The following is a 23002-nucleotide window of genomic DNA, read 5'->3' on the forward strand; positions in this document are numbered from 1 at the left end:
ACAATCACCAGAGACTTTCCTGGCAAACTGACCCACAGATTTACATTTGTTTCCAAGGGTTCAGCATCATTGTCTTAGATAGGATGCTCTCATCTGGGACTTGGTCGTGGCTATGTATAAGGTTCCTACATTTATGTTCTCCTCCTGTTTTCTTCCACCATACATAGCATCCTTCAGATGAGGACAATGCCCTTGAGTGCACTGTGATGCAAGAGGATGCATTATTACCACAAGGGCATTTTGAGCCTGTTTCCACCAGGGTTATTACACCTGTGAATTCCTTAGGCTCCTGCTCACCTGTTTTTGGAGCATGTGACAGTATTACCATCCTCCTTTCAGAGGGCAGGAGCAGGCAGCTGGGCTGCTCAGTTTTAAGCTCTAATGGCTGCTTATTTAATACGATTTTATTTTCACCCACCCATAGCAATCATCACCTTAAAAATCACCTCCATTATATCCATTCTGTTCTCCACTGCTGAACAAATCAATGCACCTCTGACAGTCAGAGGCTGTGTGAGTGTGCAGGAATCCTGAGGAATCAATCGCACCCAGGTGCATCAGAGAGGATTAGAGGTTTTCCCCAGGGAGAAGCGGCTGGCAATAGAGGCCCCCTGTTCTCATGACTCAGCAGCTCCACTCCAATTTCCCATTTCAAATACAGAACAGCAAGCTCTAAATCTTCCATGCCTGAGTGCAGAGTGGAGAGCCCAATACAAAGTTACATTTCAGTTTGCACTGACAGATGGAAAACCATAACAACGTCCCTTTCTCCATGAGGAGCGATGGGTTCCCACAAGGCAGGAGAGATTCCGAGTGCCGCTGCAGAGGCTCAGGCAGTGCCAGGAGCTGGATGCTCATGTGAGAATCCAACGGATGTTGCGTGGTGTCTCGCCCTAGGTGGGATAGTTGCCATCTGTTCTACAGTGATGCTGTCTCAGACTGTTTGCAAATCTTCTCCAGTACCCCAAAAATGCTGGAGGTTGAAGAAAGCAGGGGGAGTGAAAGCCTTTAAGGGCTGGGATAGATTTCAGGAGGAGATCAGGGTGGGAAAGCATGTTTCTACTCCACTGCACAGGTGGAGACAAAGGATTTTAGATGTGGGCTTGGTACATCTCACCAATATTATATTTACTCTTAGGGGTTAATATGGGGCATCTGAATCCACTAGCACTCAGCAGGCATCAGGATGAAAGAGACAGATCCTTATGACTATAAAATAGTGATAATCCAATGCCATAATGTTAATGAGCCTCAGGTTTCCAGGCTTGCTATATGCAACCCCCCGTTGCCTCTAGCAGACACTACCATATGCGTCAGATGTCCAGAATCAGGCTTTTTTCCCCATTTCCCATGTTGGAAGAGACGCCTTTCTGCAGAAAAAAAATCTGCAAGTTTGTCCGTAGGTCAAAATAAAAAGGTTTTTCATCAAAGGAACAAGTTTCCTTCCCGTTTTGCTCACTGGTGCTTTCAGAAGCTCTTCTCATTTACGTCCGTCGTGCCAAGTCAACTCTTGGTGTTCCTGTGCAAGAGACACTCAGCCTGCCTCGGACTGACTCTACGAGTTGGGAGCAGATGTTGGCTCCATGACAGGTCTGTGTCAGCAACGTCTTTTGATAAGAACAGACTATTCCCAGCTGGTTTCTGTAGAGTTTTTCTCTTTTTCTCTGTTTTCCTTCTCTCTTGCTTTGAGCCCTTCATCAGCCTCAGAGCACGCATTATGAAAAGATGTGCCCAGCTCTTTTCTTGATGTTGTTTTATTTTCTGCACATTTTGAGGCCTTTTTAAAAACATTTTCCTTCACATGGTTGGGAATCCCCCAAATTCAGCTTTTCCTTTGCTGACTAATTTCCATGGAAGAAAACTCTGCATTTCTTTCAATCATGCAAGAACATGGAGACATGCAGTCCCTGTTTAATGTGGCTCTGCCACCAGAAACCAAATAAAAACCCAGATTTAACATGGTTAGCTACATCCTTTCTGGGAGCTCTTGGTGCTGAGCTTTGCTATCACTAATCTGGGCAGGCTGTGGGAGATGGGCACAGCTGAGCCCAGGGAGTGTCAGTGGTGGAGAATCACGTCCAAATGGGAATGCGTTCCCTGCCTGCAGCCCAGCAGTGCTGTCAGCCAAACCATGGGTTTCTGTCGATGTGTTACTGGCCTCCAAATAAAGACTTGAAGAGGAGGAAGCTTGTGATGTCTCTCTAGATTAAATGTGGGAACCGAAGTTCACCCACCACGCTTCTTATCTTCGATCAGATTCAGTGTTAAGATTAGTGTCAGAAGACTGAAGACTGTTGGGATAATTTTTTATTCCACCTCCACCTTCATGCATCTGCTTACCTGGTTAATTGTGGTTGGAAAATCCTGCCATCCCTTATTTTAAATATATATGACATTTGTGTTGCCCTGACAGGGCAGGAGCTCTTGCCTGAGCCCACGCTCCTAGAGGATTCTTCAGAAAGAGATCCATTTGCAGAGCTACTAGCCAATTTCCAGGCTCATTATTGAAGCAGTGTGTGAACAAGTTACTTGTCCTCTTTATGCTGTGAATCTATAAAACCAGGGGGAAAGTAGAACCTCTTGGAGCTCCAGACAATTCACACCCTCTGTATTCTCTTGGGTCCCAGTGGAACTGCACGAGCCACGCTGGCCCAAGTAAATCACTCTCCTTTTTTACCAGGAGTCTGTAAGACCTGGTTGTTCATTCAACTACTTTCTCCTGGAGTCTCAAACTCCCTGCAGCAGTTTCTAGGTGAGCAGCAGGCTTGGGGACTGTGTTGTAATGGGAGACCTCTGTTTCCCTTTTAACCAGGACTTCAACCCTGCAAAACAATCAGCTCTTCCCTTTCCATTGAGAGGCAGCAGTATCTAATCAGGTTTCACTCCTTTGTTGTATCTATTGATCCTCGGCACTGTAAGATGCAAATTGCCATGCCTGACAGGATTCAGGGTGTTTTATCATCAATGGAGAGTAATTATCCTTGGCTGCACCAATATTGGATTGTTAAGCCCCAGGATAATGCACAAGGTAAAGACATTTAGAAGGCAGTCCACCTTGGGGATTTGTGTAAATGTGATGGATAGAGTGAGAGCAGGATAGCTGAATTACAGCCCCAGGGACTGACAGCTGCATGGGGCTGCAGCCTTGATAATCCTTACAGAGAAGCTGGTGCTGCAGTTGGTATTGAGACACAAAGTGTGTCTAAAGCTGTGAGTTTCCCTTTCTGTTTAATCCTTGTAATGTGTATGTGCTGCAGAAGAAAACTTATGCAAGATTTTGAAAGGATTCTATGCTGTTGTGAGAATGGCCAAACAACTACTTCTGTTCATTTATTCATTTAACCATATATCAGGCTTTTCAGTTGAGCATATTTTAGAGGCAAAAGGGTGTTCAGGTGCTTATTTCTTTGTCTGTGGATTCCAGTTCAATAATAAAAGCAGAATTACAATTTAATAAGTAGGAGATGCTTTTATTTTTTTGGAAAATATCTGGTTAACCATTGCAATATTCTGGAGCATAAAGTAGTTAAGCTGTCTTAGCTGTGAGGAGAAAATGTATGTCAACGGAGATGCCATGTTAGCTGACTAATCCTCGGCTGATAGCAGCAGACCTGAAAGTAGTCTCAGGGAAGAAAATCTCTTTTTCCAGAGTTATCCATATGAGCTGAGTCTTATACCTGCCACTTTTTTTTTTTTTTAACAGACCATTTCTGTAGCTGTGAAATAAATAAGAACAGAGATATAAAGAGGAAAAGGAGTGTTGGTGCCTGGAAACTGCTAAGGTGAATGTTGAGGGTAGTTCCCAAAGACCTTCAGGCTTCAGGTGCAACACTAAACTTGCAAGCTGCGAGTTCTGTTAACATTTTTTAATGTTTTTAGTGGCAGTTCTTTCTTGTCAAGCAACTCCTTGTGTTTGACCAAGGCCATGACTAAGATCAGCCAACTTGCTTGGCATGCAAAGCACGCTTTATTCTTGTTAAAGCTGCTAAGGATACTGCGGAGCAAATGCCAGAAACTTAAGCAAATAGTCCATGTTTTACCAGAACTGGGCCAGATTTTGCAGCTCTTTGCAGCCTTGTGCTGGCAGCCCATGCCCTGTGCTGCCACTGAGGCGCTGGGGTTACTGTGCTCCAGTAGGATTTTTCTGACATCCTTCACAAGTGCCCCTGGCTGCTTCATTTCACACATTATCATCAAAGTGTGCAACAAGCTCCTTACAGTGCTCCAGACCTTCAGACAAGTGAGAGAGGGGGTTTGCTCCACAGTCAATTCGGACTGCAGTTTGGAAATAGGAGAAAATGGAGAAAGATTAAGAAAATTGTCTCGCATACCTATGCCGTTTGTCATGGTTTTAAAAGGGAACAAGTCTCACAGATGTTTTGATTGCCAAGTCAGAAATGCACTGCTCAGGAGGATGGAGTCCAGGGAAGTCATGTTGGGGGACAGAACAGCCCTCCAAGCTAGGAGGGTGTTCCGTGAAAGAAGAAAAATGATGCAGCAGTAGCTGATGCTGGTTGGGCTTCTCCCCCTGCCCTTGGCTGCCCAGAGCTTTTGGGATGCCCTCCAGGGAATGCTGCTGGGGGAAAGCAGCTCCTGCAGCCACCGGCCCCATCTGCCCTGTGCTGCTGAGCTGTGCTGGCCTCGGCCACATCCCTGCAGGTGATCCCGGTGCCGGCTGTGAGCGCAGGAGCCCCGCAGCCGCTCGGGCAGATGCTGCGGGCGAGCAGCCCGGAGCCTCAGATCCGTAATTGGCTCCCTGCAGTGCTGCAGGCAGCTCCCACCTCGCCCTGTGTTTTCCTGGGAAGCTGCAGCACCACTCTCCCCAGCTGCCCTGGCAGCCCACAGCAGCCTGGGCACAGGACAGCTGTGCCTTGAACCCCCCGAGTGTGCTGGACACGCACAGCCTCGAGCAGAAACACTGAAATCCACATTTCAATGTGTCCCGGCTGCTTTCCTGCCCGTGCTCCTCCCGTGCTGCATGGGAGTACTGGGGCTTCTGCAGGCTGTCGAATCTGTGGCCAATTTCTGGAAATGTCAGTGTATGTAGGGCAGTATCTTTGGGGAATTTTGTTGCGTGCTTCCTCTTCCCCACAATCCCTTCTTTTTTTTTCCCCAGAAGCATCTCAAAGCTGTGCAGTTCTGCAATTGAAATGTGCCACGGCTCATAGAATTCCTTGGGATGCAGAGAACGGGTTTGTGGCCAGCTGACAGGGCTAACCACTGTACCCGTGGGGCAGACCCACAAGCAGAGCCATATTGTAGCTTTTAAAGATGAACTGGTGCTAAAATTCCAAACATCCCAATCCTGGAGTTTGGGGAACTCAAGACCTAGAGCCCCATTTTGTAGCAGGGCCGGAATCTGACTTAGACCAAGCCAGAAATTGTGTGAGCTGAGAGGTTTGGCCCTCAGAAGGAGGAAGATGCTGCTGCAGAACCAGAGCTGAGACCTTTTTTGCTCCATGGCATCGTGCCACAGCACAAAGCCTGCAGAATCCTGTAGTCAGTACAGATATTTTAGGTGAAGTATATGTGAGTGGAGGATCAATACCATATGGCATGCATGTTAAAATAAAAACATGCGTACACTCAGGGCTGGATTTGCTGTATTCCACACAAAAGTAGGGGTTTTTTATTGGGAAAATGGTTAGATTTGATGGCGGTATGTAATTAGTAGTTTGCCAGCAATAATTACAGGGCTGTGCTCCAGAATAAATTATGTAGCATTCCTGTGCATATAATATGGTATACCACAAAATAGGAGTTGGAAAATTGCAACATTGCTGGATCATCATTATCTGACATGTTGAAGGGGTTTTTTTTGCTCTGATAGTTTATGAAAAATAGTAAGTATGGTGCACTGTGAACCAAAAGGCTTGCTTTGTTAAATTAACCACAATTGCAACCACAAATTATGGCTTCACAAACTATAGATTTAAGACTGGTTTTTCATAAATAGAGCTTCTTTGTGTTACAACAAAACATACATGAAAGAATGGAGCTGTACAGTGATGCCAAAGTAGCACTTTCAAAATCATCAGCCCATTCAAGCCTTTGGAATACAATCATAATATTTGTTTAAAGTTTAATATACAGAAAGGAAATTCATAGAAACTCCATAAGCTTAACACAGTTCTAGTGTAATTTCAGTGTGCTTTAATGAAATAATAGCAAGATAGCAACCTTGAAAGATAGGTTTGTATTTATTTGAAAGTTTATGTACATTTGAAAGTTTCACTTACACAAGTGAATAATTTGACGCTAAGTGACTGAGCAAAGTTTCTGCAAAATGAAGCAGGATAGAAAAATCCTTCTGTGTTTTTTACACATAACATGTCCATATATACAAAGGACCCAAATCTTTCCAAGTAGAGGGAGTCATGCCAGTTTCTACCTAAGGTAAATGTGCCCAAAAAAGAGCTTCCTCCAATACAGGCTGATAGCTGTAGATTTCTCCAAGTTTTAAAATATCCTACAGATTATTGGCATGCTCATCCCAATTTTGAAAGGCATACTTTTGGCAGCAGCCAACTGAGGAGGGCCATGTGTTAACATCCTGGTTTAGCAATATGTATTCCCACATGCTAAGCTCTCGTACAAATGTAGTTTTTATTGCTGTTGACTTCAAACAAAGATGCTTTGACATCTAAAGTTGTATATGTTACAGATGCGATGCCTAACCATACTCATGCTGTATATTTTAGGATGAGCTGGCTGTGCTCCCAATTATCCAATGGAGTATAAACACTCCTAGGATACAGGGCCCCATACGGAGAGTCGCTTCCCTGTGTTGTGCTGTGTCGTACTGCACTGGAACATCTTGCCGTGTCTGACGTTTTGTACTCCAGCTCATTTGCACATTGTTGCTTAACACAATGTATAAATAACATAAAGGAGCAGGCAACATCTCTTGTAGTCTGCCTTGGAACGTGGAACAAGCATCATCAAGGATAGCTTGAGTTCGCTCCCAAATCCACAGGGTAGCAGGCTCTCCCTTACTTTCCCATTCCAAGTTCTCTCATCCTCACACTAACAGTGAGAAGGAGGATAATAATCCAGTTTGGAACTATTTATAAGGAAAAAAAAGTGTTATTTATTGGCCATAATCTTTATTCTAAGCAGTTTAAGGCTTGCCATTTTGAAATGGTGGTTGGTGGTTGGCTGTTACTTTGCAGCAAAATAGGTTGGCTTTCTGGAAAAAAATCCTTTAAAAGTTGAGTAAAAAAGTTACCTGAGGCCAGGAAGGGCTGGCTGGAGCTGTCTTCTGTCCTTGTGAAAGCTCCAGGATTTGTCCTAGCTGCTGTAATAGCTGTGTGAGGTCTCCAACACAGTTAAACGACGACTCATCCACTACCTGTTTTGTTTAGACTGTCCCAGCAGCAGAAATCCTGACACTCCTTTCATTTGCATCCAGGAGGTAGCTGAGCCAGCACTTTTGGGGTGTGGAAGCACCCCCAGTCTCTCAGGAGCATCCCTTTGGGGATGGTTTGCCAGGAGGGAGGTCTGTGAGGGCTGACAGATCCATGGGGAGATGGGGAACCCCGGGGGCTGCACCACGCTGGGCAAGAGTCCAAAAAAATACAAGTCTCACCCGTCTCCTTGTGGTTTTGTTCTTCAAAGGTAACTGGATTTGCACATAAGGTTTTCACTCCTGTGGCTGGCAGTGTGTGTACAGGAGTTCTTGTAATAATAATTAGCTGTAAATATTTTGCATCTAATTCTGAAAGGTTACTTCAAAGAAACATTCCGTCTTAGGGCTCAGGATCTTTTCTGATGTCGAAATACACATTCATGAGTGAAGCACTGCAATTACAAGGATGTTTAGAGAATCACAAAGGTATTTATTCTTGTCCTGGCTAGTTTATAGTAGCAAAAATTGCAAGTGGAAAGGCTAAGAAAATGTATTCTAAAAACAAACGTGTAATTGTTTTGTTGAGAGTTAGAGTCAACAGTGTTTATTCATGAGGCTTAGCTGCCCCAGGCGAGAGCAATCAGACTGGAGGTACCACCTCCTGTATCCTTGTTCTCTTTAATTGGAGCCATAGCCTTGGATGCCCCGAGGCAAAGGGCCGTCTCTAAATGTATTCTGTTCGGTTTATGAACATTTGAAAGTGCAGTGGAAAAAAACATTCTTTTGTTTAGACAGTTTCTGACTTCCCCTCCCTTTTCTGTTCAGCAAGTGAAAATTGTATGTCAAAATTAAGCTCTTGAGCAGCTATAGATTTTGCATGTAATGTGATCCTCCAATGGCTAAATAGTTTTGCAGTGTTGTTGGGCCTGGGAGCAGAGCTGTGCATCACCAGCAGGCTCTGGGATGGATGGAGAGCTGCAGTCCTGCTCCGGAGCTGTCTGCACAGCCCTGGCACTCCTCAGCCCCACCGCGCTCCCTCGCCCCGCACACGCCAGCTTTGAGGCAAATCAGAGCATATTTTAACAGTTGCACTGCAAATTCCTGTGTAACTTCGCTTCTGCTTTAGGCCCTGTGAGGGTACCTAGCACAACCCCAGCCTGGGAGCAGGTTCAAGATCAGATTCAATAAAACTCCTCTCCGGCTGCCTCCCAGCAGAAGCCCAGGTGGGGACACATGATGCAGGCAGCGGCGGCAGCATCTGTTATTGAATCTCACCCGGAGTTTATCCAAGCTCTTCTGAGTTTTTCTACTCTCTCTACTGTATAATCCTGATTTCCTCATGATATCTTTATGCAACACAATAGTTAAGTGCTCTCTCCGTCTGTTGTCAGCACTGCCAGTATCAAACTGCTTGAAGCTTTTAGCTCCAAAATACAAAGTGTGCTCTGTTTCACTGTGAGAGTCTTCTGTGCTCTCTTCAAGCATCAGTCTGGTCTGATGGATCCTGTCTCGAGGGAGAGCTCTCCACTTGAGACAGATATGCTGGTGGAGTGGATGGCCGTGATCCTGCAGCCTTGAGTCAGGCCTGAGTGAAAACAATAGCCCCAGCCTATCTCATCTCATCTCATCTCATCTCATCTCATCTCAGAGAACAATCACGCTGGCCCCACACCCTGGCGTCCCAGCACCTTCAAGCCATCAGCGCCAGCTCAGTGTGGTCTGCTCATGCTGTGTGTAAGGTGTTGGTGGTCAGATAGCATCTTGAAAAGACGAGAAAACAAGAATACACCCCATCTCAGCTTGGCTTTCACATTGCCCCAGCCCGGTGCCTGGCCGTGGTGCTCTTGAGAGTTCAAGCAAGTAACACCCAATGTTGTCATCGTGGTTTGCACATTCGAGGGCTGAACCGAGAACACAAAGCGAGCATCTGATATTGCAGCCTGTGTGCACTTAGCCACCAATCCCCGCCTTTCTGGAAGGGTGTCAAGTGGTTTCCCCTGCCACTGATGCTACTTTAGGTTAATTCTGTGCTGCTTCAAACCACCTTTGTCCCCACTGTGTTCTACTGCAGTCAGAAGTAGATAAGAAGGGAATGGGACAGTGTGGCAGGTGACTGATGGGATGAGTCCTTGATTCCAGGAAGACTTGTCTTTCACTGGTGGTGATTCACTGCCAGTTCCTCTGTAGGTCCATGCAAACAGAGTTTTGGAGCTCTTCAGAACCCTTTCAAGGGAATGGCTTCTCATTTCTCACATCTTCTTAAAGCAGTGTTACTGAGAGTTTACCAGATATCCCAGATTTTCTAAACTACCACTCCAGTCCTATCTTCACTGCAGCAAATAATGAGGCTTAAAAAGGCACCTGTTTATTTAGTTATTTCATACAACTGGCAAGGCTTAAGTCCTGTCCCTGAATGGTATCAATTCTAGTAAGAAGTATGTCATAGCCCTGGAGACTTTATCTAAATAATCACAGCTTTCTGGAGTGCAGTTTTCAGATTTGAGTTATTAGATTTAAACTTCTGGTCTTCTTAGCAAAACACCTTCCCTTCCATCCTGTTTCCTTGCCCCTGATCTAAGGTTGAACTGTCTAGAGGATGGCATAATATTTGCTGCATATTTGCCTTGACAAATGGCTAATTCCCACTCGGATCCATGGGGGTTTGCTGTGCACCAGGGACAGCAGGCTCCTTGGCTTCCTTGCCGAGAATATTTGTTTAAATGCAGCAAGTCCTTTCTCCAATGTTGTCTTTGCAGAATGTGGAGGGGTGAGCCTTTTGATGTTTGTATTTACAGTGTTTTCACATCTGGATGTCATTTGTGACACAGGCTCTCCTCCTTTTTCTATCCCTGTGTCTTCCTGTAAAATACATTTTGAACATGCAAGCTCATGTGGCTTTAATGTGTGGTAGTCGGCCAATGCATTTAGCAGGCCTGTAGTAGGCCAATAAAGAGGTACCTTGGGTCATGCTGTGCGCTCTTGTAAATTTATCCCGAATTAACCCTGATTGGCATCCAGCTCCCCTGCTGTAAAGATACAGATGTGCATGCTCTCCAACATCTGCTGCTTCGTGAGGAGCTGTGCCATAAATCCAAACCCCCCGTGACCTGCAGTCTGGGCTGAGGGTTTGGGGATGCTCATGCTCCTGTGCTCCCAGATCAGGGTGGGTACCTGCAGGAGGCAGGTGGGAGCTCTCCTGGCACAAGGGCAGCTCCATCCTTGAGTTTTCGCATGAAAATCCTGTTGGTGTTGCAAGAGCGTGTTCTTCTCCCTGAGCAACACCAAGGTACAGCCTCCAGTGTAGATCCTTCTTGTGGCTCCCTGTTTCACGCAAGTGGTTTGAATATCCTCGTCCAACAGGTTTCTTTGGGGCTCGTATTAATTCAGCTTCATCTTTTAAAATGCAAACTTGGGCATGGCAGAGCAGACTCCTTCTGCTGCCTTCACTTGCAGAGGAAAGCTGGGGAATGAGATCAGTCAGAGCAGCCAGAGCGTCGCTGCAGTCCTGCAGCCAGCCAGGATGCAAAGGGAAAAATATACCCATCAATTTCTAAATGTCAGCTGAGATCCCCTGGAAATTATTTATTGCATCTGCTGTCGTATTTAATGATTTAACAATATACTAATAATCATAATATATTAACTTTGTGTAGTGATATACCAATCAATATAAAATAATGAACACATCTAATGGATTTGATAGTATACAGATGTTTACCGCCTTTCTCCCTGAGGATTTTCAGATAATTTTTGCAGGCCAGCTGAAAACCAAGCTCGAGCAGTTCCTTTCCCCTACCCCAGAGGCAGTCGCAGTGCTGGGGCCATTTGGGGACACCCCAAAATCCTGCTGAGCGAGGGCCAGCAGTGCAGAGCGGGGTGTTGGGGTGTGGAACAGGCTGTTGGGGCGCAGGCTGAGTGAACAGGGGCCGTGCTGAAGGCTCATGGGTGTGACACCGCCATCCCACACGGGGAGAGGAGGGCAGGGGCTGGCCCCGTCCCCATGAATCATGTTTGCTGCAGCAGGTGTAAGCAGGCATGTCAGGCAGCAGGGATTGTCAGCCCTTTGGCCATTGATTAACCATTTATTAAAGCACCTATGAATCACGGCAATAGTAATTATATTTTAAATATACCTACTAACAACTGTTTTGCGATGGGGAAGGTTAATCACAATTAAACATGTCCTTTGCTTTTCTCTTCTCCCTCTGCTTGGATCTAAATCCCCCGGGGCTCCAAATGCATCTCAGGGACACAGGAAGCTGCAACTAAGATGGAAAATAGAGGGAAAGGAGCCCAAGCTCAGCCCATCCACAGACTGGTGTGGGGGGAGGGAGCGTGTGCACACACACAGCAGGGATGCACACACCCGGGTGTTCAGAGAGCACTGACACACTTCATCCACCCTTCGACCGTGTGCACACAGGCACTGTGCACAGACCGTGCCTGCAGAAACCTCACACACCATGCACGCGCCCGGACAGCGGCTGTGTGCACGCACACGTGCGCACACACGGGCTGTGCACACACTGGCTGTGCACACGGACATGGCACACACACTGCACCGAGCTGCAGGCCACGCACACACACGGACAGACTGTGCACACACGGACTGTGCACACGGACGTGGCACACACACTGCACCGAGCTGCAGGCCATGCACACACACGGACAGATTGTGCGCACACGGACAGACTGTGCACACACAGACTGTGCCCACACGGACTGTGCACACATGGACTGTGCACACATGGACACGGACTGTGCACACACAGACATGGACTGTGCACAGACGGACAGACTGTGCACACACGGACAGACTGTGCACACACGGACAGACTGTGCACACATGGACACGGACTGTGCACACACGGACAGATTGTGCGCACATGGACACGGACTGTGCACACACGGACAGATTGTGCGCACACGGACATAGACTGTGCACACACAGACTGTGCACACGCGGACACGGACTGTGCACACACGGACGGTGCGCACACAGACATGGACTGTGCACACATGGACAGACTGTGTGCACACAGACATGGACTGTGCACACACGGACGGTGCGCACACATACATGGACTGTGCACACACGGACAGACGGTGTGCACACAGACATGGACTGTGCACACACAGACTGTGCGCACACGGACAGACGGTGCGCACACAGACACGGACTGTGCGCACACGGACTGTGCCCACACGGACAGTGCACGCACGGACAGACGGTGCGCACACAGACATGGACTGTGCACACGGACAGACGGTGCGCACACAGACATGGACTGTGCACACACAGACTGTGTGCACACGGACGGTGCACACATGGACAGACTGCGCGCACACGGACAGACGGTGCACACGGACAGACGGTGCACACACGGACATGGACTGTACATACACAGACGGTGCGCACACAGACATGGACGGTGCACACACGGACAGACTGTGCACACGGACAGACTGCGCACACGGACAGACGGTGCGCACACAGACATGGACTGTGCACACACGGACTGTGCCCACACGGACAGACTGCGCACACGGACAGATGGTGCGCACACAGACATGGACGGTGCACACACGGACAGACTGCGCGCACACGGACAGACTGCGCACACGGACAGACTGCGCACACACGGACAGACGGTGCGCACACAGACATGGACGGTGCACACACGGACTGTGCCCACACGGACAGACTGCGCACACGGACAGACGGTGCGCTCGCACGGATGGCGCGCGCGGCTCACGCACACCTGCCGCGCGGACACGCCCCGCGCACCTGGATGCGGGCCGCGTGTCCGCGCGGACAGTCACGGGGCGCGGAGCGGGCGCTGCCGCGCGCGCGCGCGCGCGCGCTCGCTGGCAGTCCCGCGCTCGCGCTAACCTCGGGCTCGCTCTCGCGCGCTCCCGCGGCGCGCGCCCCGCGCCCGCTGCCCCGACGGCGGGTCCCGCGCGCCCCCGCGGCGGGGCGGGGCCGGGGCGCGGCGGGCGCGCGCGCGGGCGCGGCGCGGGGCCGCGCGCCTCGCGGCCGGATTGGCCCCGCGGCGCGGGCGGGCGGGCGCGGGGCGGGGCGCGGCGGCCGCGGCCGCGCGGAGCAGTCGCGCCGCGGAGCGCCCGGGGAGCGGCACCGCCGCCGCGGAGCGGAGCGGGCTCGGCGCGGTGCCTCCCCGTCCATGCTTGGGAATAATGGCTACCGAGGCGTGAACCACGAAAAGAAAGAAAGAAAGAAAGAAAGAAAGAAAGAAACCGGCCGCCGGGGGAAGCCCCTGGATGGGGCCGGGCTGGCGCTGCCTGCGGAGCTGAGCGTTCCCCTGCTCCCCTCCTCGGATGCCGGCCGGAGCCGCCGCTTGGGTCGCTTGGTTTTTGGTTTTTTTTTCTGTTTTTTTGCCTTTTTTTGGTGCGTCTGTGGGCTTTTCACCCCTTTTTATGTTTTTGGCCCCGCGGGTGATGGACCCGTAGCGCCGTCTGCGCAGCGGCTCCGGGGCTGAGCGGGCGCAGGGGCGCAAACTTTGAGCCCTAGGTTCGACCGGGGGGAGAGAAAAAAAAAAAAAGGAGGAAAAAAAAATAAAAAGAAGAAAAAAAAGCGAGGAGACGCTGTGCCTGCAGCCCCAGGAAGAGCGGAGGGAAGGAGCGAGCGGCGGAGGACCGCGGCGGGAGGAGGAAGCGGGGGCCGGCGGGACCCCCGGGGCACCTCCGGGCCGGGAGCCGCGTTGTGCTGCTGCGGGGGGGCCCCGAGCGGCTCCGCTCCGCGCCGCGCCCGCCCGGCCGCGCCCGGAGGATCATCCCGCGGGGGCCCGGCGGGCCGGCGGGGCTCGCCATGGTCTGCGCGCCGCGCGGTGAGTAGCGGCGGGCGGGTGGGAGCCCTCCGGGCCGGGGACCCCCCACCCCCGGCGACTTCTGGTCCCCTCCCCGAGCCCCGTTCCTCGGCGGGGGAAGTGTTTTCCAGCCGGGGAGCTGGCGGCTTTGCGGTCAGCCGAGGGGAGGAAATCGCCGTGCTTCCCGCCGGTGTGGTGGTGGCTCCGTGCGTGCGGTCTCAGTGTGTTTCTCTTTTTCTTCTTTCCCTCTTGCGCCGTTTTCGGTGCCGCCGGAGAGGTTGGTTCGGTTTTCCCGGCCGCGCTGCCGGCCCCCGCCAGCCCCGGTGGCTTCCTCGGGGTGGTTCGTGCCGCGTTCTCCCGAGCGGGGGTCGGGATGCGGAGGGGCTGGAGCCGCTCGTTGCCCATTCCCGGAGGCGAACCGAGGAGCCCTCCGAGCAGAATTATGGAGGTTTTTTTTTTGCGGGAGAAACTGGGTGTGTTTAAATAAAACAGAAGACAAGAAAGAGGCGCAGCAGCGCGGAGCTGCTTGGATGCGATGCGCTCCCGAGCTGCCTTTTATTTTTTATTTTTTTTTTACCCCATTTCGCACATTCCTCCAGTGCGACCGCATCCCCCTTCCCACCCTCGCGGGAGCGGGGAGGGTGAATGATAAATATCGAACCTCTGCCTTCTCGGGGCGGCAGCGGCAGCTGCCGAGCCGGGGCAGCGCGGGTGACCCGGCGGACACGGCTGCTCCCACCCACCCGCGGGTGGCCGTGCCGGCCCCGCAGCGCGGCTCCCTGGGCGCCTCGGTGGTCTCCTTCGGCGGAATATCGCGACTTGGCTCTGTCGGGTGTTGCTGGCTGGCGCTGGAGCCGGCTGCCGGATGAGGCCGGTGTTGGTCTGCGATTTCTGGCTGTTCAAAACGGTAACGAACTCAAAAATCCGTGCCCGGCGGTTTAACCCCTTCAGTGCGGCCGCAGCCCCTCTACTCGCAAGGAATAGCAAGTCTGAAAATGGTCGTCGTGGATTTTTTTTTTTTTTCCGTGTGTCTTTTGGCCGGAGAAATCACCGCCGCTCCCGAGCCGGGCAGGTTGTGCGGGCCAGGCTGGATCGCGGGGTGCGGGGCTGCCGGGCTCTGCTCCCCTCCCCGCGCCTGCTGCGGGGCCCCTCTGCTTAGCCTGGATGAAAAATTTAATCCAATTAAGAAATTAAACCTTGTATGTTTAAAGTGGCAAATTTGAGAAGGGGAGGGGGAGGCGAAATAAGATTTCCAGGTCACTGGTTAACTAAAGATGGTTTGGAGAAAGGGCTCGGGAATAAGGTGAGGGCAGAGGGAAGGAAAGAATGACCTTTTTAAATGCCAAAGGCTTGTTTTTCTCTCTGGAATTTAAACTGGTTTTCAGGCTTGTAAAATCTTCTTGAAGTTGCGAATTTATCTCAGGAGGCTGCTTGCCAGCTAATCTTCTCAAGGCATGTCCTGATTTTTTGTAACATTACAGTATCTGAGGTCCTTTTAACCTAATTTTGTAACAAAGATAATTTCTTGTTATGTAAGTTACTGTTCTGAATGATTGCTTTGGGTCTTGGAGAGCGTCCTTAACTGGTCTCCCCTGTGCCACAGAAAGTGGAATTATTTACTTCGTTATCAATTCTTGAAAGAAAGCCTTGCTCAACTGGAAAAGGCTGCCAAGGTATTACAGGAAAACAGAGTCTTACCATTCTTCTTTCTAGGGAGTTAAATCTTTGGTCATCCCTGATCAGAATTTACTTCAGAGGTTTATGTTTATGTATAAATCCGATTTTCCCCACATACAGACTTACAAGGGTGAGCTGCTTGAATTATACACACGGCATTAACTTCCCACAAGTGGCAGGCTCCTAATGCTCTCTTCAAGAATTTTCTTCTTTGCTGACAGCAGTTCCCTAAAACTGCCCTGTGCTAAAGCCAAAAGGCACCAGCTTGAGATGCCTGATTTTCTTTCCAGGGGAGATTAATGCTATAAGACAAGGCAGGCAGTATTTTATTTAGCTGGATACCAAGATTTCACTAGTATACAGTGGGGTTTTTTAAATTTTATTTTGTTTGGAAGGTGGGCTATTCTGAGTGAAACCTTAAGCCTTGTTTATCTCAGAGGGGCAGTCTGTTCTCATAAACAAACGAAGGAGTAAAATATATCCCAGTGTTATTCTATCGGCACACACAGTCATCTGCTGGACCCTGTGGCCTGGGCTGGCTAAATCAAATAGCAGTGTCACACGTAGCTCTGGTATTTTGAAGTTTAAAAAGGGATTGGAGTACGTCTCCAGTTCCAGTGATAAGCTACAGATATTTAGCAGTAGTTGATACTTATTTTCCTCTGATTTTCAAGAATGTGCCATCTTGAAGTGTTAACTTTGGACAAGGGGTATAAATATTAGTGTTTGCTGTTGTTGCTTTTTAAAGTAAAACCTGGTAGGATGTTTGGTGGTGATATGTTGACAGAAGTGGCTGCATTCTTCAGCCGGCTGGTCTTGTGCTGTATGGTACTTTTGGAGAGCACAGATGTGTATGTCATTTTCTGCCTTAAATATTTTCTTTTTTTTGTTGTTTCTTTTTTTTTTTTTTTTTTTTTTTGTTTCTTTTTTATTCCTTGACTCCCTGCATCCTTATGTTGAATGACCCACAGTATCTAGGGCTTGTGGTGTCTGGATACACTGGAATATGAAACAGTCTTTTTAAATCCATTCAAATAAAATTATTTCTATCATCAGGTTAGGAAATGTAAGGTGGTTAATTTTAATGACTTCATGAATTTGCAAGATCTGAGGTCAGGCAGGTATAAGAATGTGTTACACCTTGCTTAATAGCATGTTTGAGGAAAGATTGGCATCACATATCAGAAATGGAAATTTTAGGATCTCCTGGAAGTTGTTTTTTTTATCCTTCTGAATAAAGATGGAAATTCTAAACTAGGTAAAGAAACATATGGTTTTACCAGAAATTATTTCCTAGACTGATCAATTACTAGGAGATGTAATGAGAAATTCACTCCTTAGGGGGAGGAAGGAGGGATTGCCATTACATAATATCCCTTGGGAGAATTTCTGTATCGCATAATGAGGTTGATGATGGAGCATTTGGGGAAAATGCCTATGGATAGGAATTTGTTCTTCAGATTTCCATCAGGAAAACATATTACTGGGAAACAGGCTTGTTAGAAGTAGTACTGATATGTTAGTAGGTGGGTGCTTTGCCTCCATACACATTTCTTTTGTTCTCATAACTACTGTGTAAGAGATTAGGTAACTGTAAGATTGAAACATCCATAGAATGAGAGATGCCAGTGAATAATTTCCTCATTTACTTAACACCAAGGGTAAACCATTAAGGGCTTATGCTCTGTTCTAGGCTTTGCTAAATTATTTCTGTTTGTCTATTAAAAATAGGTCCTGAGGAGAAGTAAATCGCTAGCCTTGATGAGGGAAACTCAAATGGCCTTACCCTCATGCTAGTGAAAATGAAATATGTGGAAACATATATAGGTGATGTGTAGATTCAGCAAAACTTGGTAGCTGGACACATATTTTCAGAGTCTTTGTGATATCCTTAAGATCACCTAGGAGTTGTCTTTCAGATGGAGAAGCAAGTGCTTGTTAAAAGATACTTAAATAGAGTCTTACTCTTTTAGTAGCAGTTGCCTTAAGGAGGTAAATATTCCGTTTCCGCACACCTGCCCTTCAGCACTGTTGATGCTCGGAGTCCAGGGAGGCTCCAGGAACCACAGCCTGGCCCAGAGGTGTTAAAACCAACAGAGGAAAAGGTGAACAACCTCAGCACCTCTGTCACTGCTGGGGAATTTGCCTAATTTGAGCTGCTCATTTAAAACCTCGAGTGCTGGTGATTTTAGCAGCGTTTCTGATGGCTCGGCCAGCTTCTGTCCCTGGAGTTGCAAATGCGTTCCAGCTTGTCGGCTTGCTCTAGCAGTCGGCTTGTGGGGGCGCAGTGACCCCTGACGGTGCCGGGGGTCGGTCCCGGGTGGGCGCAGCCCGGGCGGGGTTTGGGGGTTCAGGTGCGGGGCCGGGCGCGCTCGGAGCGCGGCGTGCGCCACCGTGTGGCTGCGGGCGCGCACTGCGCCCAGGTGCGCCCCCAGCACCGCCCCGGCCGCGGGGGCTGCGCCTGCTCGGGGCAGTGTCACTCGTGTCACTGACCTGTCCCCGGCCTCGAGATCCTGCCCAGCTCGGGGCAGTGTCACTCGTGTCACTGACCTGTCCCCGGCCTCGAGATCCTGCCCAGCTCGGGGCAGTGTCACTCGTGTCACTGAGCTGTCCTCATTTGTGAGATCCTGCCCTGCTCGGGACACTGTCACTCGTGTCACTGACCTGTCCTCATTTGTGAGATCCTGCCCAGCTCGGGGCAGTGTCACTCGTGTCACTGACCTGTCCCCGGCCGCGAGATCCTGCCCAGCTCGGGGCAGTGTCACTCGTGTCACTGACCTGTCCTCGGCCGCGAGATCCTGCCCAGCTCGGGGCAGTGTCACTCGTGTCACTGACCTGTCCCCGGCCTCGAGATCCTGCCCAGCTCGGGGCAGTGTCACTCGTGTCACTGAGCTGTCCTCATTTGTGAGATCCTGCCCTGCTCGGGACACTGTCACTCGTGTCACTGACCTGTCCTCATTTGTGAGATCCTGCCCAGCTCGGGGCAGTGTCACTCGTGTCACTGACCTGTCCCCGGCCGCGAGATCCTGCCCAGCTCGGGGCAGTGTCACTCGTGTCACTGACCTGTCCTCGGCCGCGAGATCCTGCCCAGCTCGGGGCAGTGTCACTCGTGTCACTGAGCTGTCCCCGGCCTCGAGATCCTGCCCAGCTCGGGGCAGTGTCACTCGTGTCACTGACCTGTCCTCATCTGTGAGATCCTGTTCCATGGAAGCACAAACCACAGTGCTGGCCTCTCGCTGCTGACGGGTGTCTTACTGTCCAGCTTTGTGTCAGGGCTTGGCTTTCCAAAAGTTAGGAACATGGTGCTGGATTTAAGCACTGAGAGTTTGCATAAAGGAGTTAGTGATGTTTCTGCACTGTGTAGAAACGGTTTCTGCACCGTTGCCATCAAGGAAATGGAAGACAAGCGTGAGTGATACTGGTGTCAGGACTTGATTGCAAGTGGTGATTTTCCTTGCTGCCTGTCCTGTTAAGAGCTTCACAGACAGGGACCCCTGCATTAACCATCTCAGAAGCACAGGTAGTGACAGCATCTCTCAAGGTAGCTAATGTAATTTTCAGAACAACCAGTGATTGATTGTTCTTGGAAACTTGAACTAGAATGGTGTTGTTGGCATGGACATAAACAAATAGGTTCTTGAAAATGCCTATTTGTACCTCATATGGCTGCATGGGAAGGGTTAAAGATAAATGTGTGATCTTGATTACTTTAAAAATAAACCTTATTTTCTGGTGGGTGGTAAGAAGAGAGCTGGAGTTTACCCAAAGCCAGCATTTCAAGGTGGTTGTTTGTGTTGCTACCAAAGATATTTCTAGCTTGCTTACAAAACGAGTTTTCTTTAAAAATGCTTTTATTTTTGCAAGTACTCAGTCTAGCTTTTGTTCTTGTGGAAAAGGTGTTACAGTTAAATTGTTGTGGAAGGTAGCTGCAAGGTTTTTAATATTGAGTTGAAGCAGTCAGGGTACATTGTTTGCCATAATGTTTCTGTGGGGGGTAAAAAACATCTGTACATGGATGCTGTTCCTGCAGTAACTGCTATTCCAGAGGAGAATCAGGGACAATAATGGATATAAATCTTAGGGGTTTTTTTTCCTGGAGGAATCAACAATAAAAAGTGTTTAGGCTATTAAGATACCTACAAGAATATCCTCACTCCAGAGCTGTCGGTTATAAAGTTATAGTTCATTCCGCCTTCAAAATGGTTGGAAATCCGTCATAAATATCTCTTTCCCACATCCCCTCTATCTCCCTGGATGATTGGCTTTCTAGCAAAGCCTTCCGTAGAGGGTGTACTGTAATCCTTTTACGTTACTCCTTCAGTGCAGATTACGCAGCGAGAAATAATTAGGAGATTAATTTTCACCTGTCACTGCCAATAATAGATAACCTTGATACAGTGACAGGGCGAGGAATGTGGGGGGAGCAGAAAAGCGTTTAACCCTGTAGCGAGTGCTGCAGGGACCAGGCAGAAAATGGTTGCCAGAGCATGACCTCCCTGCTCGCTGTCACGGCAAGGCAGAGGCGTGTGAGGCTCTCGTCTCCCACGGATGCTTTGCCTTTATCCGCGAGCGTGCGCTGCGAAATTCGCTCTGTGCCGCAATGGTGCCGCGCGCGCCTCGTGCTAATCAGCCCGGAGCAGCCGTCGGAGACCTTTGTAGCTTAGTCTTTTAATTCAAATGCAGTTCTGTTGCTTTTCATGATTTCAATTCCCAATCTGACTGGTATTCCTAGGCTGCGAGGGAAAGGAGCAAACTAATGAAGATGGCTTCATTAGGCAGAGCGTGGTTTAGCCCTTGCTTCTCTCCAATAAATGCAGCTGAAAAAACATCCCAGAAGTAACTGGGGTTTTGGTCTTCAGAGAAAGCAGAGCTGAGGTGTTTCTGCTCCCTTTCAAAATTAATTACTAGTTCTCATCAGGTGAGCTTAAAAATGCAGCCTGTGCTCTAAGGCACTGAAGGTAAATGGGAAGGGGAAAAAAAAAACACTCCCCCCACCCCAACACACACACTGTCTTCTTTTTTATTTTTTCTCTTTTGTGCTTAAGTTTACAATCTGTTGAAAATGTAATGGGAAACCAGCCTACAGAAAATGCCATTATTCATATCATCGTGAGCTCATTTATTTTATCTGTAATAGTAATGATAAGACAGACTGCTTGGCAATGCTGATAAGCCGAGAAATATCTTAGAGCTATTTGTAAAAGTTAAAGCAGATCTTGGTATTGAGAGATAGGGAAACTGATGAGCCTTTGGGCAATCTGCAGAACTGAAAGCTAATAAAGATTTTAATAGGAAGGCCTCATTAGGATTAGGGAGATCTATTATCTGCGATTTACACAACACAAACAGTGGGGCAACTTCAATTTTTGCTTCTTTGTTCATTAAATACTGTTGCTGAATGTGAAGCCTTTTAACTCGGATCTGGATCTCTTCCTCTTCAAGAAGCCATCACCAGTTGATGGTTGAGCAAAGATAGAAGGGGCAGCTGATGTGGGAATGTGTTTGGCACACGGGAGCAATGCCAGCAAACCCTCATAGTTGGGGACCAGTCGCTTGTTGGAGGTATAGAAATGCAGTTGTTTGTAGGTGCCTGGGTGGCAGGGTTCTCCTTATTGTTTTTTGTTTTCTTTTTTTATTGTGAACGATATTTATCAACTTCTGGCCCTGAACAGCATCTTTAGAAAGAAATAAGCACATTGCTGTTGTGCTGGTTCTCTGGATGGTGATGCTGAAATACTGGTATTGATAGCCTGGCCACCCAGCTCAGCCTGGGGGAGTGGTTCCTTCATTAATCGTGACCACCTCATGGATCTGTTCTAGTAGAGGAGCTGTCTCCTGTGCCATTGCTGTGGTAGGAGTGTGTGCCATGGGTGACCTGATCCAATGGTTTGGTAGTTTCACACAGGACTGATTGTAGCACCAGGTGCATTCTTTGACATGTGATGTAGAAAACCTCACTTTGAGAGGTTGTGCAGACACCTCATGGGCTCAATTGCTTTACTCCTCATATGTAACACGGTGTGTAAGGTGCATGTAAGCTGCTGAAAGAACATTAGTTTACCTGGGTTTACAGATGTATTTAATTTTTTTTTTCAAGGACCATCCAGGCATTTTTTGTGGTTGAACTGAATTGTAAAGCAGGAGCAGAAGCTGTGCTGGGAAATTCTTTGGTTTGCATTTGAGGTCCAAACCATGTTGTAACCTGATTCTGCTCAGCTGCAGGTGAAACCGTTTTTACCACAGGTGATGAGATCTAGCTGAACCTCTAATGCAGATGAAGGGCTTTGTTAGTTGATATCCATGCTGGATGTGAAAGGCCACGTGTGACCACACTTGTGTGTGGGAGTGGTCTGCTTTCTTCTCTGTGTGGAGCACACGGGTGTACAAGAGTCTTATCTTCTCCCCGTTTTCAGGGCACACACCAGCTCCCCTGCTGAGTCAAATAACCCCAGTGGTACCTACGGTAACACTGTGTCCATGGAAAAGTAATATTTGGAAAGCATGTTCTTGTATCTTCATCTGCCTTTAATATGATGTAGCAGCCAAAACCCAAAGAGGACCACAGCACCACCAGCCGCAGAGAAGTCTATTCCAGACTGTAGTTTGAGTTCTGCTGGTTCAAACCAGTGCTTTCATAGGGCCCGCAGAGGACAGTGCAATGACAGATTCAACTCCAAGTATTCCATCCTCCATGTGGCTTAAGGAACTCAGAGCTGCCGGAGCTGTAATCCCCTCCCCTTTGCCGTCAGCAGTGTGGAGACAGATGGGCAGGGCTGGGAGCACCTCCTGCCCAGGACTAAAACAGGTTTCTCCCAGTGGGTTGGTGTCAGTCTGTTGTACCTTGTGTGTAACCACTCACAGGTTCTGTCAGCCAACCAGCGTGGCCTCCGAAGGCAGTAGCGCTGTTTGCACCTAACGTGTTGCTCCAGCAGGGCTGCCATTTGAGACGTTTCTAATATTTATGTTTGATATGAATGAAACTTTTTGTTTTGTCTGTAGACCGCAACGGAACTGGAGCTGACTCGTATCAGGAGTGCCTTGATAACAAGCAAGGTATGAGATCAAGTCTCTCCAACATGGGCACTTGGGACTGATTTAGCTTGATTTCTTGCAGCTGAATTGGTTGCTGTCTCTGTCTCTCTCACTCTGTCTC

The 23002-nt window shown here is 48.8% G+C and overlaps 1 protein-coding gene across 25 annotated transcripts in view; it reads left to right on the plus strand.

Annotated features, from left to right (window-relative positions):
• The window catches only part of FBRSL1 (fibrosin like 1), a 505508-nt gene that overhangs the window by 387715 nt on the left and 94791 nt on the right, over positions 1-23002 (plus strand). For 18 of the 25 annotated variants that reach the window (XM_068208749.1, XM_068208758.1, XM_068208756.1 and 15 more), the window contains one exon: positions 22849-22902. The exons of the other annotated variants lie outside the window; for them this stretch is intronic. In XM_068208749.1, coding sequence (XP_068064850.1) covers positions 22849-22902 — 54 coding nt within the window. The remainder of the gene's footprint in view (positions 1-22848; positions 22903-23002) is intronic. 25 annotated transcript variants of the gene reach the window in all.

Source organism: Anomalospiza imberbis, chromosome 18 (assembly GCF_031753505.1).
Source record: "Anomalospiza imberbis isolate Cuckoo-Finch-1a 21T00152 chromosome 18, ASM3175350v1, whole genome shotgun sequence".
NCBI lineage: Eukaryota > Metazoa > Chordata > Aves > Passeriformes > Viduidae > Anomalospiza > Anomalospiza imberbis.